Source organism: Anolis sagrei, chromosome 1 (assembly GCF_037176765.1).
Source record: "Anolis sagrei isolate rAnoSag1 chromosome 1, rAnoSag1.mat, whole genome shotgun sequence".
Taxonomy (NCBI): Eukaryota; Metazoa; Chordata; class Lepidosauria; order Squamata; family Dactyloidae; genus Anolis; species Anolis sagrei.
Window position 1 is genome coordinate 255281203 of NC_090021.1, and position 17025 is coordinate 255298227.

General features: G+C 41.7%; 1 protein-coding gene across 10 annotated transcripts in view; it reads right to left on the reverse strand.

Annotated features, from left to right (window-relative positions):
- PPFIBP2 (PPFIA binding protein 2) overlaps window positions 1–17025 on the reverse strand; it is a 150199-nt gene that overhangs the window by 68941 nt on the left and 64233 nt on the right. For all 10 annotated transcript variants that reach the window (XM_067462673.1, XM_067462676.1, XM_067462678.1 and 7 more), the window contains one exon: window positions 3378–3470. In XM_067462673.1, coding sequence (XP_067318774.1) covers window positions 3378–3470 — 93 coding nt within the window. The remainder of the gene's footprint in view (window positions 1–3377; window positions 3471–17025) is intronic.

Genomic DNA, 17025 nt, shown 5'->3' on the forward strand with positions numbered 1-17025 from the left:
TGCCTACCGCATTCTTTCTTTTTAAGAAGTTCGCTATTAATAAAAATTGGGAAATAAATATTACCGAGGCATGTGTCAGAGACACACCTTTTGTACCTTGGTAAAGGCATATAATTGTAGGCTTTTATGAGTAGCACAGCAAGCCCAGTCATATCTAAATCTAAAAAGAGGTTTCTAAATCACTACTTGTTTAGTTGTCTTCAGCTGAGAGTTTATGGAGATTTATTAAATTATTTTAAACTGGAATCACATGACCTCCTTTCCTTTAGGTTCTACAAGTGCCACAACGTAGGGCCCTTCCACACAGCCCTATATCCCAGAATATCAAGGCAGGAATGTGGACTCGGATAACCCAGTTCAAAGGAGATATTGTGGGATTTCCTGCCTTGATATTCTGGGATATAGGGCTGTGTGGAAGGGCCCTAAGTATTTATAAGTAGGCAGTATACAGTTTCTTTCACTGACTAGAACTATTTTCAAGGCAAATATCAACAGATTACAAGACATATATGATTTACTATCATGTGAATTGAATTTTACAAGATGCCGTAAACTACTAATAGCAAAATAACTAATAACTAAACGGTTACAATTACTTTTTGTTGAACTTTCAGCACTCAATACTTTACTATTCATACACCCTTTAAGAATCCCACCATCTCCATTTAGGATGAACATGAGAGACAACACACACACCTCTTACATAAACTGTCAAGTTCCATATAAATTCAATGTCCATTTGGAATACAAAGCTGATAACTGGAATCTTACAGGGTGCTGCATCAGAAAGTGATTTTTTCAAAGCAAGTTCTGAGGAATTCAGAATTGGACACAACCTTGAGTTCAAATCTTGCGGCCATATTAGACATTGCTCATCAAGCCACACTGGCATTATCAATTTAATCAACAGATTCTTGCAAAAACCACATACAACAGCTTAATTGTGGAAGCTTCTATAGTGTAATTAAGGCAATTAAGTATGCAACAAAAATTATTCTGAACAGCATTTAATTTTATACTTTTTTTTTTCAGGCACAGCCTGTAGGGACCTTCAAGTTATCTGTCAATCTATGATGACCCATGAATTTCATAGGGATTTCTTAGGCAAGGAATACTAGACATGGCTTTTTCCAGTTCCTTTTTCTGAAATACAGCCTACAACACTGTGTATTCATTGGCAACCTCCCATCTAAGTACTAAATCAGAGTAGAACATACCGAACACAGTATAAGCTATGCCTCAGTCTTTTGGCATACTAGTACACTCCATCACACAAATGGCCAAGATACTATATATATGTCAGATTGTAGTATAATAGTATTGCAGATAGAACTATGCTATATCTCTCACTTTCTGCCACTGCTAACCTCAAGACCATTCTATGGCTGGTGGAAAGTTGGGGAGGATCGGAAAAGTGTCTGGATATGTTTTTGTACCCAGACACACTATTAAAGAGGATATTGAGGAGAGTGGAAGAGTATGTCAATTTTTTCAGCCACCAAAACAAAACATGAGCTTACGCTTAGTATGGCCACAACAAGATGCCAGCCATTGCATGAATCATGACTTCCCAGATATAACTTCTGTGTCGGACTGCATGAAACTAGAATTTGTAAACTCTGTTTCAAAAGCTAACATATTAAAGTTACTTAATGGGGAGGATCTTGACTACTGCAAATACTCAGTAATAGACCTCAGAAGGAAAGTATCGGTACCATATTTCTTTAACGGCAGATAGCAGTTCTTAAACATGTTGCCCCCAAGCTCTGGTTTGGACATTCTAACCAGAAGAACCAAATACTGCTTCTAGGAGCTGGCAAATAAAGTGTGGCTATATCCAGAATTATACTAACCTATCATTGGGATCAGATTATACTTTGTTTTCAAAAATTCAAAATATTGAAGTTGTCCTCAAAAGCTGAGAGAGAACTGTATCTCTTTTCTGCCAAATGCAAAAATAAGTGCTCAAATTCTACTTTAGGCTACACAAGAGGGATAACGATTGTTTTACATTTTGGTATACAAAAGGAGATAACATATTTGGTATTGGGCTCTTCTTGACAGTCAACAGACCATTGAAGAAACATGGACGTCTTTTCTTCCTCCTGTCCTTTATAATGCTATGGATGCTCTAGTGACTTTGTAAAATGCCACAAAGCTCTGTGATGCCATATAAATAAATTAGATCATCTTGGAAAATGTGCTACTAGGACTGACATTGGGTAAAATACAAACAAGTGGTAAGTTAAACATGAGCCAACAATGTGATGTGGCGGCAAAAAACGCCAATGGGATTTTGGCCAGCATCAATAGGAGCATAGTGTCTAGATCTAGGGAAGTAATGCTACCCCTCTATTCTGCTTTGGTTAGACCACACCTGGAATATTGTGTCCAATTCTGGGCACCCCAATTCAAGAGAGACATTGACAAGCTGTAATGTGTCCAGAGGAGGGTGACTAAAATGATCAAGGGTCTGGAGAGCAAGCCCTATGAGGAGCAACTTAAGGAGCTGGGCATGTTTAGCCTGAAGGAAGGCTGAGAGGAGATATGATAGCCATGTATAAATATGTGAGAGGAAGCCACAGGGAGGAGGGAGCAAGCTTGTTTACTGCTTCCTAGGAGACTAGGATGCAAAACAATGGCTTCAAACTACAAGAAAGGAGATTCCATCTGAACACGAGGAAGAACTTCCTGACTGCGAGAGCCGTTCAGCAGTGGAACTCTCTGCCCCGGAGTGTGGTGGAGGCTCCTTCTTTGGAAGCTTTTAAACAGAGTCTGGATGGCCATCTGTCAGGGGTGCTTTGAATGCAATATTCCTGCTTCTTGGCAGGGGGTTGGACTGGATGGCCCATGAGGTCTCTTCCAACTCTTTGAGTCTATGATTCTATGAAGTGCAATTTTATAAATAAGGAAGCAGTGTAATGGTTCAATTTTTGATGAAAACAAAATTTAATTCACCCCGAAATGTACCAGCTAGGATTCTCACTTTTCTTTTTCATTATTGATAGTTAATAAAAGTATCCAAACAATCTTAAAAGTGTGCAGGATTTTCACACAGGAAACTAAGTTTAAAAGTTTATATAGGACACTACATCAGAGATGAAGTGATAACTAATAAGATCTTTCAATGCAGAACATTTTAAATGACATTTTAACAAAGATAAATCGAACAGGTTTCACCTACATATTACCTACATATCCTCCCAAAAAAACACATTGAGTACGGCATTAAAAAAAGACTGTTTTGAAAAAAACTGTTAATATTTCAAATAATGTATTGCAAAGTATGTTTTCTGATGTTACCTTTCATTTACAAGTGATTATACAAGCATATTCATGCAATTCCAGGGCTCACTGGAGGTTTGCAAATTACATACCTGCAATATGAGAGATTCTTTATCACCTTCTAATCTCGTCAGGCGTTCTTGGTAAGTTTCATTACTGGCAGAAGTATGGTGACTCACCTGGGACTAAAAAGAACAATAAATTAATAATACAAGTAATTGAACATGCAATTGTATTATTAGATGTAGACCAGAACTTCAAAGCAGAGTGTAATCATAGTTACATGAATATAAAATGAATATATTACATAGCTTACTCTTTTGTCGACAAAACTGTCCTGTCAAGCCAAAAACATTTTAGTGGATTTTAAAATGTTTAATTTCCCAAATTGCTTAGAATTCAACCACAAACCCCAACCTCTCTGAGAATGTTAGAGAGCATGGGGAGAATCAACAATAGATGTCCCAAACAACAAGTAATAAGATTCCAGCTGCAATGTCAAATAACTGCTATCCAAACTGCACAGCTAACACAAACACACACACAACTGCATTTCAAACTCAATCTACTAATGCTTCTCCCTTTCCAAAATAAAAATGCATTAAAATTATACACATATGCAGCCCCAGACCCTGAAGCTCTGGAAACAGCTCAGCAAGGTGAGGTTTGCTGCACTTCAATGTAGTCTAGTCCAACAAAGACACAGTAACTTTGCTTAGTTGCAAGAGAAAAACAGAAAGTTTACTCTTTTCAGTGGAGTCACAACATAAACTTGTAGAGTATGGCTTCTTCTTCCAAAGAAGAGAGCAAACATGTATCCTAAAACACACACAGTTATACTCCACCGGGTGTGGTCCAAACTTACTTGCTGACCTAAATTAGCACCTGTACATAATGATCAGCAGTACGAGTTTTTCTTTTAACACATACATCCTTGGTTTTGGTCCTTTTAAAACTTAGTCCATTTCTGTATACTCAAACAAGGCTGTATCTTTTGGGATGAACCCGCCACCCCTGGAAAATATTTTGAGATAATTCAGTGGGTTAAGGTTGTTGGGTTTGCTGGGTTAAGGGTGTTTGTGTGATTTGGGTAAAGGCTTGGTTATATGTTCATTGGGATTCTACTACACGTGGACTGTCTACAGACGTCACATGCAACTCCTGGAACGATTCCTTCGGAAAATCCTGCAAATCTCTTGGGAAGACAAGTGGACAAACGTCAGCGTGCTGGAAGAAGCAAAGACCACCAGCATTGAAGCGATGGTCCTCCGCCATCAACTCCGCTGGACCGACCATATTGTCCAGATGCCTGACCACTGTCTCCCAAAGCAGTTGCTTTACTCCAGACTCAAGAACGGAAAATGGAATGTTGGTGGACAGGAAAAAAGATTTAAAGATGGGCTCAAAGCCAATTTTAAAAACTATGGCATAGACACTGAGAACTGGGAAGCCCTGGCCCTTGAGTGTTCTAGCTGGAGGTCAGCTGTGACCAGCAGTACTGTAGAATTTGAAGAGGAACAAATGGAGGGCAAAAGAGAGAAACGTTCCAAGAGGAAGGCACATCAAGCCAATCCCGACTGAGATCATCTTCCACCTGGAAACCAATGCCCTCACTGCGGGAGAAGATGCAGATCAAGAATAGGGCTCCACAGTCACCTACGGACCCACCAGTACACTGATCCTGGAAGACTATCCTACTTGGACAATGAGGGATCGCCTAAGTAAGTAAGTAAGGAGTAAGTAAGATTCAACTGCGTCCAGGCCTGGTCCTCTACCTGAACACATGGCCATGGGGGGTGGGCATCTGCTAAGAGGAAATGTGTCAGAGACTCCAGAGAGGAGCCATTAGTTCTTTATATGATGGTTCTTCATCATTAGTGCAAACGTTGCATCACTTTGGAAACTCTGAGGAACTATCCAAAAGAAATCCAAACCAAACCACCCAGTTTAATGGTGGAGACTAATTTAAATAATGTAAACCATGTTTTGACATAGAGTTACTTTATACATATATGTAGCTGCATATGTCTTATATTGTTAATAAATTACTTGTGTCTTGAGAGATACGACTTTTAGTACAATCCTCATATAACTTTCGATTTCTTAATGTACTCTATTCCCCATCTGGCCCACCATTCTTTTCCCTGTCATTCATTCCTGTCTGCTTCTATGGTGAGTGAGAGCACTTCCAGACAGCCCTTAAATCCAGGAACATTTGCCTTATTAAAACACAGATCCCGGATCCTAGTCTACACACACCCCAGAAAGCGTGTGTTCTTTCGGAACTTTCCAGGACAACACCCGGACACTCTAACCCCCTCCTCAAAAGCCTTTTTAGAAGTAAAAGAACTTACCCAGCCTCTATTAGCATGGTGCTGGAGCTCTCCTGGCATGCAGAAATGAAGCGCCAGCAGAAAGGGAGGGGGAGGAAGAAAATCGCTCCTGCCACCCCCCGCTCTTCCGCCGCATCATTTCTATGGGCCAGGAGAGCTCCAGCACCACTTTAATGGAGGCTGGATAAGATATTTTACTTTTAAAGGAGATTTTGGGGAGGGGGTTGGTGTCCTCGCAGTTTTCTAGGTCAATTTAGTCCAGAAATCAGTGGGACTACTGTCTGGACTGCCCCCTGAAAAGCTCAGAACTTTTGAGGGAGCAGTCTAGGCAGCAGAGGTAGTGGATTTATCCCGGGCTTTCCTGAAGGTGTGGAATAAACCCACTAACAATTTAATCCACCACAAACCAGAGTTTCCTGCTTTGTGGTGAAGTAGTTTGTGTTTCTCTAGGACAGGGGTCCTCAAACTTTTTAAACCGGGGGCCAGTTTACTGTCCCTCAGACCGATGGAGGGCCGGACTATAGTGTTTTTTAAAAAAAATCAATTAAAAAATTCCTCTGTACATTGCACATATCTTATTTTGCTGTGTGGAAGGGCCCTTCGAGGGGGTTCTTTCTAGCCCTCTCTAGGCAGTAATTCCAGGAGCAGAGAATGGGAAATCTTCCTATTTCTAGTCTGACCAAAAATCTGGCTACCAGTATTTTAAAAACTCTAAAATTATAACTGTAAATAAAGAACAACACTCAAACACAGGGGAACTCCGGACAAGAAACAATCAGAGCCAGCTAATCATCTCTCAACAAAGGATTCGCCCTAAAAACTGTCAGGCTATGAAATGGCAATCAAGGTGGCCAATTGAAACATTCATACCTACCTCCAACAGACATGAGTTCTTTCTCCCACCCTGGATCTTCCACAATTTTCCTGGTTAAAGATTTTCCTCTGACATGAAGTCCAGTCATGTCTGACTCTGTGGTGCTCATCTACATTTCTAAGTCGAAGAGCCGGCGTTGTCCATAGACACCTCCAAGGTTATGTGGCCAGCATGACTGCATGTAGCGCCGGGGCAGCCTCCCTTGGCTGGCTCACGATGTCCATCAGGCCTGACGGATAGCGTGAGCTTGCCAAGGGAGGAGCAGGCCCGCGCGGTCTACTTGTGAGTAAAGCACCTCATGAGGTGCTTTACTCACGAGTAGACCACACGGAGCAGCCTCCCTTGGCTGGCTCACGCTGTCCATCAGGCCTGACAGATAGCATGAGCCTGCCAAGGGGGGAGCAGGCCCGCGCGGCCTACTTGCAAGTAGACCACGCGGAGCAGCCTCCCTTGGCTGGCTCACGCTGTCCATCAGGCCTGACGGATAGCATGAGCCTGCCAAGGGGGGGAGCAGGCCCGCGCGGCCTACTTGCAAGTAGACCACGCAGAGCAGCCTCCCTTGGCTGGTGCGCGCGGCCTACTTGTGAGTAAAGCACCTCGCGAGGTGCTTTACTCACGAGTAGACCACACGGAGCGGCCTCCCTTGGCTGGCTCACGCTGTCCATCAGGCCTGACGGATAACGTGAGCCTGCCAAGGGGGGAGCAGGCCCGCGCGGCCTACTTGCAAGTAGACCACGCGGAGCAGCCTCCCTTGGCTGGCTCAGCTTGTCCGTTAGGCCCGATGGACAGCGTGAGCCTGCCAAGGGAGGAGCAGGCCCGCGCGGCCTACTTGTGAGTAAAGCACTTCGCGAGGTGCTTTACTCGCGAGTAGACCATGCGGATCAGCCTCCCTTGGCTGGCTCACGCTGTCCATCGGGCCCCATGGACAGTGTGAGCCAGCCAACGGAGGGGCACTGTGTGTGTGGGGGGCGCTCCTCCTCCGCGGGCCGGATCGGGGCCCTTGGCCGGAAGTGGCCCGCGGGCCGTAGTTTGGGGACCCCTGCTCTAGGATGTCATCTGGACAACCCCCTTTTAATTGCAGGAACTCCCGCATTAAAGGGGCTGTCTGGATGCACCCCAAGAAACAAAGCATGCCCAACAGGTAGGGAAGAGGCATAGAAAGAGAGTATAGAAAGAAAAACCCATGGCTATCGCAGTTCTCATTATAAAGGGAGAATTTAAAAGGCATGCATCGAGTGCATGCATTGCGAGTTCTAATTTCTTTCCAGTTGCCCCTGACCCCCTCTCCCATTTCCATTTTATCCTCACATCTACTCAGTGAAGAAGGTTAGCCAGAGAGACACTGACTGCCTAAACGTCTCAGCTAAATTAAGATTTAAATTTTAGGACTGTACATTTGAACTTGAGGCTACATGCAGGTTATGAAACTGTCCTGAAATCAGTGTCATGTATGATTCATAGGAACAGAAGTTATAAACAGGCATTTATACACCCTTATCTAGAAATAATGTCCACAGAACTCAAATGGTCTTATTCTATTAGTCAGTGAAAGATCTTATTTCTAATAAAAGGGCTTTACGGGTTGTCTTATAAAAATCCAATGGCAGAACATCTAACATATGTTCAAGGGCACATATCCGATCACATATCAGGATAGCACCAATGACCCTGGAAGTCCATAACAGGATAAACCTAGAGGTAAAAAACAACTTTAGTCTAATAGGAAGACATTAAAAAGCAGGTGCATTTTGCTTGTTACTTGAAATAGGTTTTGTCTCTTTCAGGACAATTCATTTAGTTCCAGATTAAGATTCATTTCTGCATTAAGTCATACATAGATAATGTATTACCATGCTTTCTTCTCTAATGTATCTTTCTAAAATATCCCAGACTGAGAAGCAACATTAGCCAATGTCCACATCAGAGAAAGTAATCAAAAGGAAAAAAAATAACAGCCCTGCCAAAACATCAGCTACTGCCTGCTTTAATAAGAACAGACAAATGTAGTCCAGACCAGCTCACCTACAAAGCAAACATCTGCTCTTTTTCAATCAGCATCTTGTATGATGTCGGCTATTTTTATGGCAAGCGTAATGACAACATAATAAATAGTCACATAGCTCAAGGGTGTACATGTGTGCATGATACTGGAACCAAATGCTGCCATGGCTACACACAAGCAACTTCCTATGGTCATTCAATGGTACGGGAGAGATAGCAAACCACTGCAACATCTGGTTTTTGCACTGTTGCATTTTTGAAGTTTTGGCAGCTGGCTATGTTTAAAGAATGTCGTATTCTATGAATACACATTTTCCTAAACTCAATAGTGGCTGCACAGTTATCCATACTTTTCCAGATAAATGCAAAAGCTTTGCCACATGGCTGGAAAAGCTGTTTTAGGCTTAAATATATAAAAACAGGCAAGACTACCAAAAAGTACTTTACAGAGGAAGTGGAGAACGTATCACCTAAGGTATATGTACCTGAGGATTCTGGAACCATTCAGAGATCAGTTTGCAAAAGCCTGTATAAGATAGAACACACATCTTCCCTATAGACAAGGAGTAGGGAGTATCTGCTACACCAGAGATACTCAAATATTTTACAGCCGTGGAGCCCTTTATGAAGTAAAAGTTTCTCGTGGAGCCCCAAGAAATGTTTATATATTATGTATAATGTATATATATAAGGCATGGGTAAACTTTTTGAACATCATAAACTTAACATATGTTGTCGATGGCTTTTCTGAAAACAGGAATTCCAGACATTAAACAATCAGGGCCAGGTAACACCACCCAAAAAAGGATTCCTCTCAGGCAGGAATCAGCCTGGCCTTGAGCTGCAAGGCTTTTCAATGTTAATCAAGATGATTAACTGAAATATTTACACTCCAACAGACAAGAGTTCTTCCTCCCACCCTGGACCTTCCACAAATGTATAAACTACCCTTGCCTAGTTTCCAATGTACCTCACAACCTCTGAGGATGCCTGCCATAGATGTGGGTGAAATGTCAGAAGAGAATCTTCTGGAACATGGTATTACAGCCCGGAAAACTCACAGTAATGCATAAACTAGACAGTATTTCAGTGGAAGACCTCAGAGGCCATCCAGTACAATCCCCCCTTCTGTCACGCAGGAAAAGCACAACTGAAGCGCCTTCAACAGATGGCTATCCAGCCTCTGTAGTAACAACAAGAGCAGCAGCAGCAGAAACCCCAGGGCCATCTAGTTCAACTCCCTTCTGCCATGCAGGAAAAGCAGTCAAAGAGTGAAGGAAGAGAAATAGGGTTTTGGAAGAAAGCAAGGTGAGGGGAAAGGGTCTGGGTGTCGAGGGAGGTGTTGGTGACAAGGGAGGCAGGGGAGGGAAGTGCAGAAAGCATGAAGCCCCTCAATATGTTTTGCAGAGCTCCAAGGGTTCCACGGAGCACACTTTGAGAACCACTGCACTACACTGTTACTTAATGAGTGAGAAAGTACTCAAAGGCTTTGCAAAGAAAAATAAGGACACAGAGCCCCTTTTGGCAGGGAGGGCCTTATTGGTTGCTGGTGGTGAAACAATCCCTAATAAGAGAGAGTTGGTTGTCCTCCTCCCTCTGGTAGTAATTGTTATTACGCTGGCAATATAATACTTTAAAAAAGGGTTGGTTTTGGCAACTGGCGGGCTATACTTTTTTTTACTACGTTTTTGAAATTATTTCAAATCCAGTTGTGTTTTCATACTATATTATTTGTTTTGTTTCCATAATAAAATTTGTACTTTAATTTGTGTTTTGTATGTGAGTGTGAGAGCTGTCTTGAGACAGCTTGAGGAAAAAAGCAGAATATGAAATAAAAAGAGAAATTAATAAAGATATCTCTGGAGTTTATGGAGGCTGTGTAATTTGAAAGGTTGGTTGATTTAAGTAAGAAAGAAGTACAGGCCGTCCCTGAGATACAAACATCCGACTTGCGAACGACTCATAGTTAAGAACAGAAGTAAGACAACAGGAAGTGAGAGAACTCTACTCCTAGGAGGGGAAATTCACTCCTGAAAGAATTCTCATAGGGAAAAGGTCTCACCACTGAAGCTTTATCACCAGTCCTTGTTTCCACAAACCAATTTTTCAAAATCGAATTCTCACAGGGACAGAAAGTGAGGTGAAATCTTCTGAACAGGGGCACAGACAACAAAACAAACACCACAGGGGTGTTAACACTTCTCTATGGTAGCCAAATCAATATATATATAGAGAGAGAGGGGGGGGAGGGGGAGAGAGAGGGAGGGAGAGAGACTTACAAATTGTATCTGTTCTGACTTACATACAAATTCAACCTAAGAACAAACTTTGTTCATAACTTGGGGACTGTCTGTATTTATCCTAATTCACTGATTGGTTTTGCTGCCTGCAGAAAGGTCTCCATGATGTATATGTTGTTCTATTTCAATTTGTATGTGAGAGAATAACTGCCCCTTGGATGAAAGAGGGGCTCTGAACTTGATTCTGCCTACTGCTGGTTCAGTATTAACCACCACACTATAGTGGTCTCAGTACTACATGACTTTATCCTTACCATTTTCACAGATATCACTGATGGGACAGATAATGGCTTACAGGGTAATAAAAGACAATACCATGCACAAGAAACTCACAGGGAATTTGAACTGTTTATATGTGTATTGGGAGGGAAGAATATGTGCAAGTTACAGTAAAGGTGAGTACAAAAGAGAAAAATACCATTATGAGCAAGGGCGAAGCACAATTCTCCACTCATTAAGCCAAATATTTCATGATGTTTGGAAGCAAATGAGAAAGAATTTCAATTTCAATGTTGCAGAAATTCTAAAGCAAGAGTATTTGTTTGAGGAAAGGAATGACTAGAGTTGAATTATTTGGACTACAACTCAGAATCCTCCAGCCAGCATGGGAAATGAAACTATGGTGAACAGACACAAGGCAATAAGAATCCCACTTAGCTACCAGATTTGAGAACTGGCTAGAGCTAGACATTCACCACATGTCACAATAGGGGTAGGAGATATGTGCTTCCCCAAAATAATGCTGGAGTAAAACCACCATCGATCCTGATCGATCCTGATCTTTAGATATGCTGGCAGGGTAAAAATGGATCTAAAATTCAACATTGTCTGGGAGCACCTGGGACTCTGAACCTGTGGTGTAACAAGATGGTAATAGGCTGAACATGAAACTTGGGAAAGAAGTAGAGATCTAAACAAGGTTTAAGCAATATTATAGGCAAGTCAGCATAATTTGGGCTTGTATAAACAACTGTTTCACTGTTCTTAAAATTCTTCAATAACATTTTACTCCACATTTAAATAGCTGAGGTAATACCAATCAGAATAACAATGTTTAATATGCAACATATTCAAGACTCTAGAAATTTTAGTCAAAAAATCAACCTAACAAACATCCGGGCATCCCCTGGGCAACGTCCTTGCAGATGGCCAATTCTCTCACACCAGAAGCGACTTGCACTTTCTCAAGTTGCTCCTGACACGAAAAAAGCAAAACCTAGCAAACCTGGGTCAACTTATCCATGGGTCAATGAGAGTACTGTACTTTAAGTCTTATATATAAAAAGGTACCATCACATTCTTTGAGCAGAGTGATGAAAGGCAAGGGCTCAGAAGATGCACTGACCTTCTCTACTCTCTCTGTCATGGCACCACTTCTGGTCTTTCTGAATGTGTGGATGGGGAAGTGGTGACAATGACTAGGGTGACTGACTCCAAGTTGGAATTGGTGCTTTCCTCTCTCAATGGAATGACCCTCGGCTTATCCATGGGTCATAATTTCAGCACCAAATCCTGCCTTCAACTTATGTATGAGGTTGACTTACACATGAGTATATATTTTTTCTGGATCTTCCCATCAAATCCAGAAAACAATCTGTGTGTTTCTGTTCTTCATATTTCTATCAAATGAAGTGAGACTGGTGGTACACCTCAGGTATGCAATAGTGTCCCCAAAGGGACTCCTATAGCTGGAATTCTATTGGATTTGCCATCTGCGTTACCACCAATAGTAATAGAAGGGGCAAGACAAGCAATACAAACAAACAAGGAAGAAAATGTGGAAAAGGAAAAAAAGAGGGGCAACAGGCTCTTGTGACCCTTGGTTTCAAAGTGCCTTGCTTCTGTGTTATTCACGAAAGCAAGAAATTATGGGGACAATTGCCTGTCCTATGGAACTGTTCATATAGTTCACAGATATGTCTGGTAAGCAGGCATTTGGGAAACAGATGGAATAGAACTGGTAGCCACAGCTGCGTGCCTTCTCCTCCTGTGGTTGCATTGCTTCCCATCATGAATATGAAGGAAGTCAAAACATCATAGTAAAGGAAAACAACTTTAAAGTCTCTACACAATCCTGGGCTTCAATAAGTGTTTAATGCCAACTGATAACATCTGAAAAAGATCCAACTGGGCCGAAAACAGGCTGTGCTTTCATACTGTGGATTTCTTGATTTCTGTTTTTACGGTTACCTGTGCTATTATTTTAACTAATCTTCTGATAGAAACAGCCATTTTCTGCAGCTTTTTAGTAAACAGCATGACCCTTATTAACAAATTCAATATTGATGGTTTCATCTTCAAGTGTTTGCAGGTCTCTCTAGGTCCTCCAGTGTACTTCTGGCTCTAGTCTAGTCAAAATATAGGGTTTCCTATTATTAGATTTCAGGTATGCATGGATGAGAGTATCTTGGGATGTATTCTTTGTGGATACAAGAATGGTATTTTATAGGATCTTATTCTTTAAAAACACTGAAAGCCACCAGGTTATTTTATAGAGTGGCCATAAGTGATAAACAGACTTAATGTAAGTCAGACATATTATAAAATTGAGTTTAGATTTGATGTCAAATTGTGATTTGGGCTCAGTACTTTAAGAAACCTTCACTATAGTTTGAGCTGTAAGATATCGAAAGGTGGCAAAATATAGTATATAGCAGTGTTTCTCAACCTGGGGGTCAGGACCACTGGGGGAGGTTGCAAGAGGGTGTCAGAGGGGTCACCAAAGACCATCAGAAAACACAGTATTTTCTGTTGGTCATGGGGGTTCTTGTGTGAGAAGTTTGGCCCAATTCTATCGTTGGTGGAGTTCAGAATGCTCTTTGATTGTAGGTGAACTATAAATCCCAGCAACTACAACTCTCAAATGTCAAGGTCTTTTCTCCCAAACTCCACTAGTGTTCACAATTGAGCATATTGAATATTCGTGCCAAGTTTGGTCCAGATCCATCATGGTTTGAGTCCACAGTGCTCTCTGGATGTAGGTGAACTACAACTCCAAAACTCAAGGTCAGGCCCACCAAACCCTTTCAGAATTTTCTGTTGGTCATGGGAGTTCTGTGTGCCAAGTTTGGTTCAATTCCATCATTGGTTAAGTTCAGAATGCTCTTTGTTTGTAGGTTAACTATAAATCCCAGCAACTACAACTCCCAAATGACAAAATCAATCCCCGTCAACCACACCGGTATTCAAATTTGGGCATTTCGGGTATTTATGCCAAATTTGGTCCAGTGAATGAAAATACATCCTGCATTTCAGATGTTTACATGACAATTCATAACAATAACAAAATTACAATGTTGAAGTAGCAACGAAAATAATGTGTGGTTGGGGATCACCACAACATGAGGAACTGTATTACGGGGTTGAAGCATTAGGAATATTGAGAATCACTGGTATATAGTGTAGATTTTCTCTGCTTTTCTTTCCTGTTTCCTCAGGGTACAATTTCACAAGTTTACTGTGATCTCAATGAGACACAGCAGCCTATTTAGATTGACGAATAGTCCCACGGGTGATTTGACTAATATGTAAGTAAATGCCAATGTAACTGTGATTTGAAGACTAGTTTCGAAGTATTGGGCCTTCATGTTCGGGCCTTCCTGCAGAAACCATGATTTGTGGGTAGACTTAGGTTCAAACATAAAACAAGCCATGATTTTGCATTAAGTTTGGATTAAGCCAAATTATTTTTATTTGATCTCAAACTGTTTCCTAGAAATCATGACTTCTCAAATGGAAATGAATTGCAACAAAAGAGGTAAAGAAGTATTATTTTCTCTGTGCTTGCTTTCTGAATAAAGAGTTTGTTGTCTGTTTGACTCCAATTACTTAATCCCTGCTCCCCCTCACCCCAAGCAGACGCCCACGTGGTCAGGGCCTCTGTTGACATTGCCCTTTGAACCAGCCTCTTTGAGGCTGGAAACGATTCAGGGAGGGACTGTTTTGTTAAAGACATCTGCTTGAATGAGCTTTATGAAATCTTGCATGCCTCTGTCAGCTGGTTCATGTAAAGCAGCCAAAGGATAGCTGATCTCATCAGCGTTTTAAAGGCTTTGTTACATCTATTATATTTCAGCAATTTTATATTTACTCATTTACTTCAGATGTATAATTCAAACTCACTTCTAAATAATACAGGAAACAACTCTTTAATCTTGCAGCATCAGAACTTATATTACTCTTGATTCATTCACTCCAACATCTCTCCTCAGTGAAATCAGAGCTTGCTTTGGGCAACGTCAATATAAACCAATAGAAATCCAATTCCTTCCTCTCCCTCCACCCCCTCTGGTGAAGGAAGCAGGGCTTTTATTAACAGCCAAAGGATATCATATTTCCACCACAGTTGGTGCCCAAGTATGTAACAGCAAAGGGATCATGTGGTACAAGAATGAATTTAATATACAGCATTCTGCAAATGTTTCATTATTTATCAAAGTAGCTTACGAACACAGAGGAAATGAAGCTGCTGCCCTCAGTTCTGAATTCTTATCCTCCACCCTTGCCTCACTATTTATATTCTCATTCCCATTAATTAAGAATCCCCTTTACAAGTAGGAGTGTTACAACCAGAGCAGTGGTTTTCAGAAACTCTCCACCAAAATAACTCCCCCGCCCCACCCCAAGAAAAACAAACTACTTACAACTACTGGAATTCCACCAGACTTCCATTCCCTCACAACGAGAACCAGAGAAGCAACAGGCTGTCTTACCAGAGTACATATGCTTGAAAAAGTGTGCTTGGAAATAATCCCAATTACGCCTGCGCTTTCAAGAATGAGTTCTCCCACAAGAATGTTACACAGTGTCAATGTCCTCTCTGCGATAGGAAACCAGAGATTAGTTTGCAATCCCAGTATGGCTTTCTGGAAATTTCATCTTGAGCAGATTTGTTTAGGGAACGAAAACTAACAGCTACTGCTAAACTCAATTTAAAACAAACACTGCATGTCCCAATTCTTGTGCTCCTGGTTCACCAATTATTTATTTATTAAATGTGATGTTTGAATATGGAATCTTACAACTTAACTGAGAAGCGAACATCTGAGTTGTGACATAACGTGTATTTGAATGATATAATTTATGTCATTATAAGAATATAAATAAGGATGAGAATCCAGGCTCTTCTGCAGGGTAGGGGGCATTTCCATTGTGCTCACAAAATTATGTTATCACTAAGAAGTGCTATTTCCAGTCCTTTTGGGTATCAGAAATTGTAGACCTAAAGCTGCAATCCTATGCCCAACTAGAAATAATAATAGTGGAACACGATGGATAGATCTCCCTGCTATTGTACTGTAATGCCTCCTTGGAACAAGGTAAAGTTCCAACTTGTCTAATGGAGGCAGTTATGAGGCTTATATAAAAAAGCCGCCCCTGAACCCCTTTATAATGGATAATTATCGACCTGTGTCCAACCTCCCTTTCTGAGTAAGTTCTTGGAGTGTGTGGTGGCCTTTCAACTCCAGGGATTTCTGAATGATGCGAATTATCTAGATCCATTTCAATCTGGTTTCAGGACTGGCTATGGAACAGAGAGAGTTTTGGTCGCCTTGGTGGATGACCTACGCAGAGAGCTAGACAGGGGAATGTGTCCCTCTTGGCTCTTCTGGATCTTGCAGCAGCTTTCGATACCACTGCGCATGGTATCTTTCTGGGTCGTCTCGCTGGTATGGGACTGGGAGGCTCTGTTTTACAATGGCTCCAGTTCTTCCTGGAGGGCCCTACCCAGAAGGTGGTGCTGGAGGACTCCTGTTCTAACCCCATGCCGTTGTCCTGTGGGCCTCCTCAGGGTTCTATTTTGTCCCCCATGCTGTTTAACATATACATAAAACCACTGGGAGAGGCCATTCAGAGTTTTGGAGTTCAGTGCCACCTATATCCAGATGATGACCAATTCTACTACTCTTTTCCACCTAAAGCCAAGGAAGCTGTCCTGACCCTAAACTAGTGTCTCTCATCACTAATGGGCTGGATGAGGGCAAGCAAATTGAAACATAATCCAGATAAGACACAGGTACTCCTGGTTAGTGGGAAGGCAGGGAATAAGGATCCAGCCTGTGATGGATGGGGTCACAGTCCCACTGAAGACACAGATTTGCAGTTGGGGGTACTCTTGGACTTGGCACCGAACCTGGAGGCCCAGGTGTCAGAGGTGGCCAGGAGGGCTTTGAACAATTAAAACTTGTGTGCCAACTGCACCCATTCCTTGAGATGCCAGATCTGGCCATGG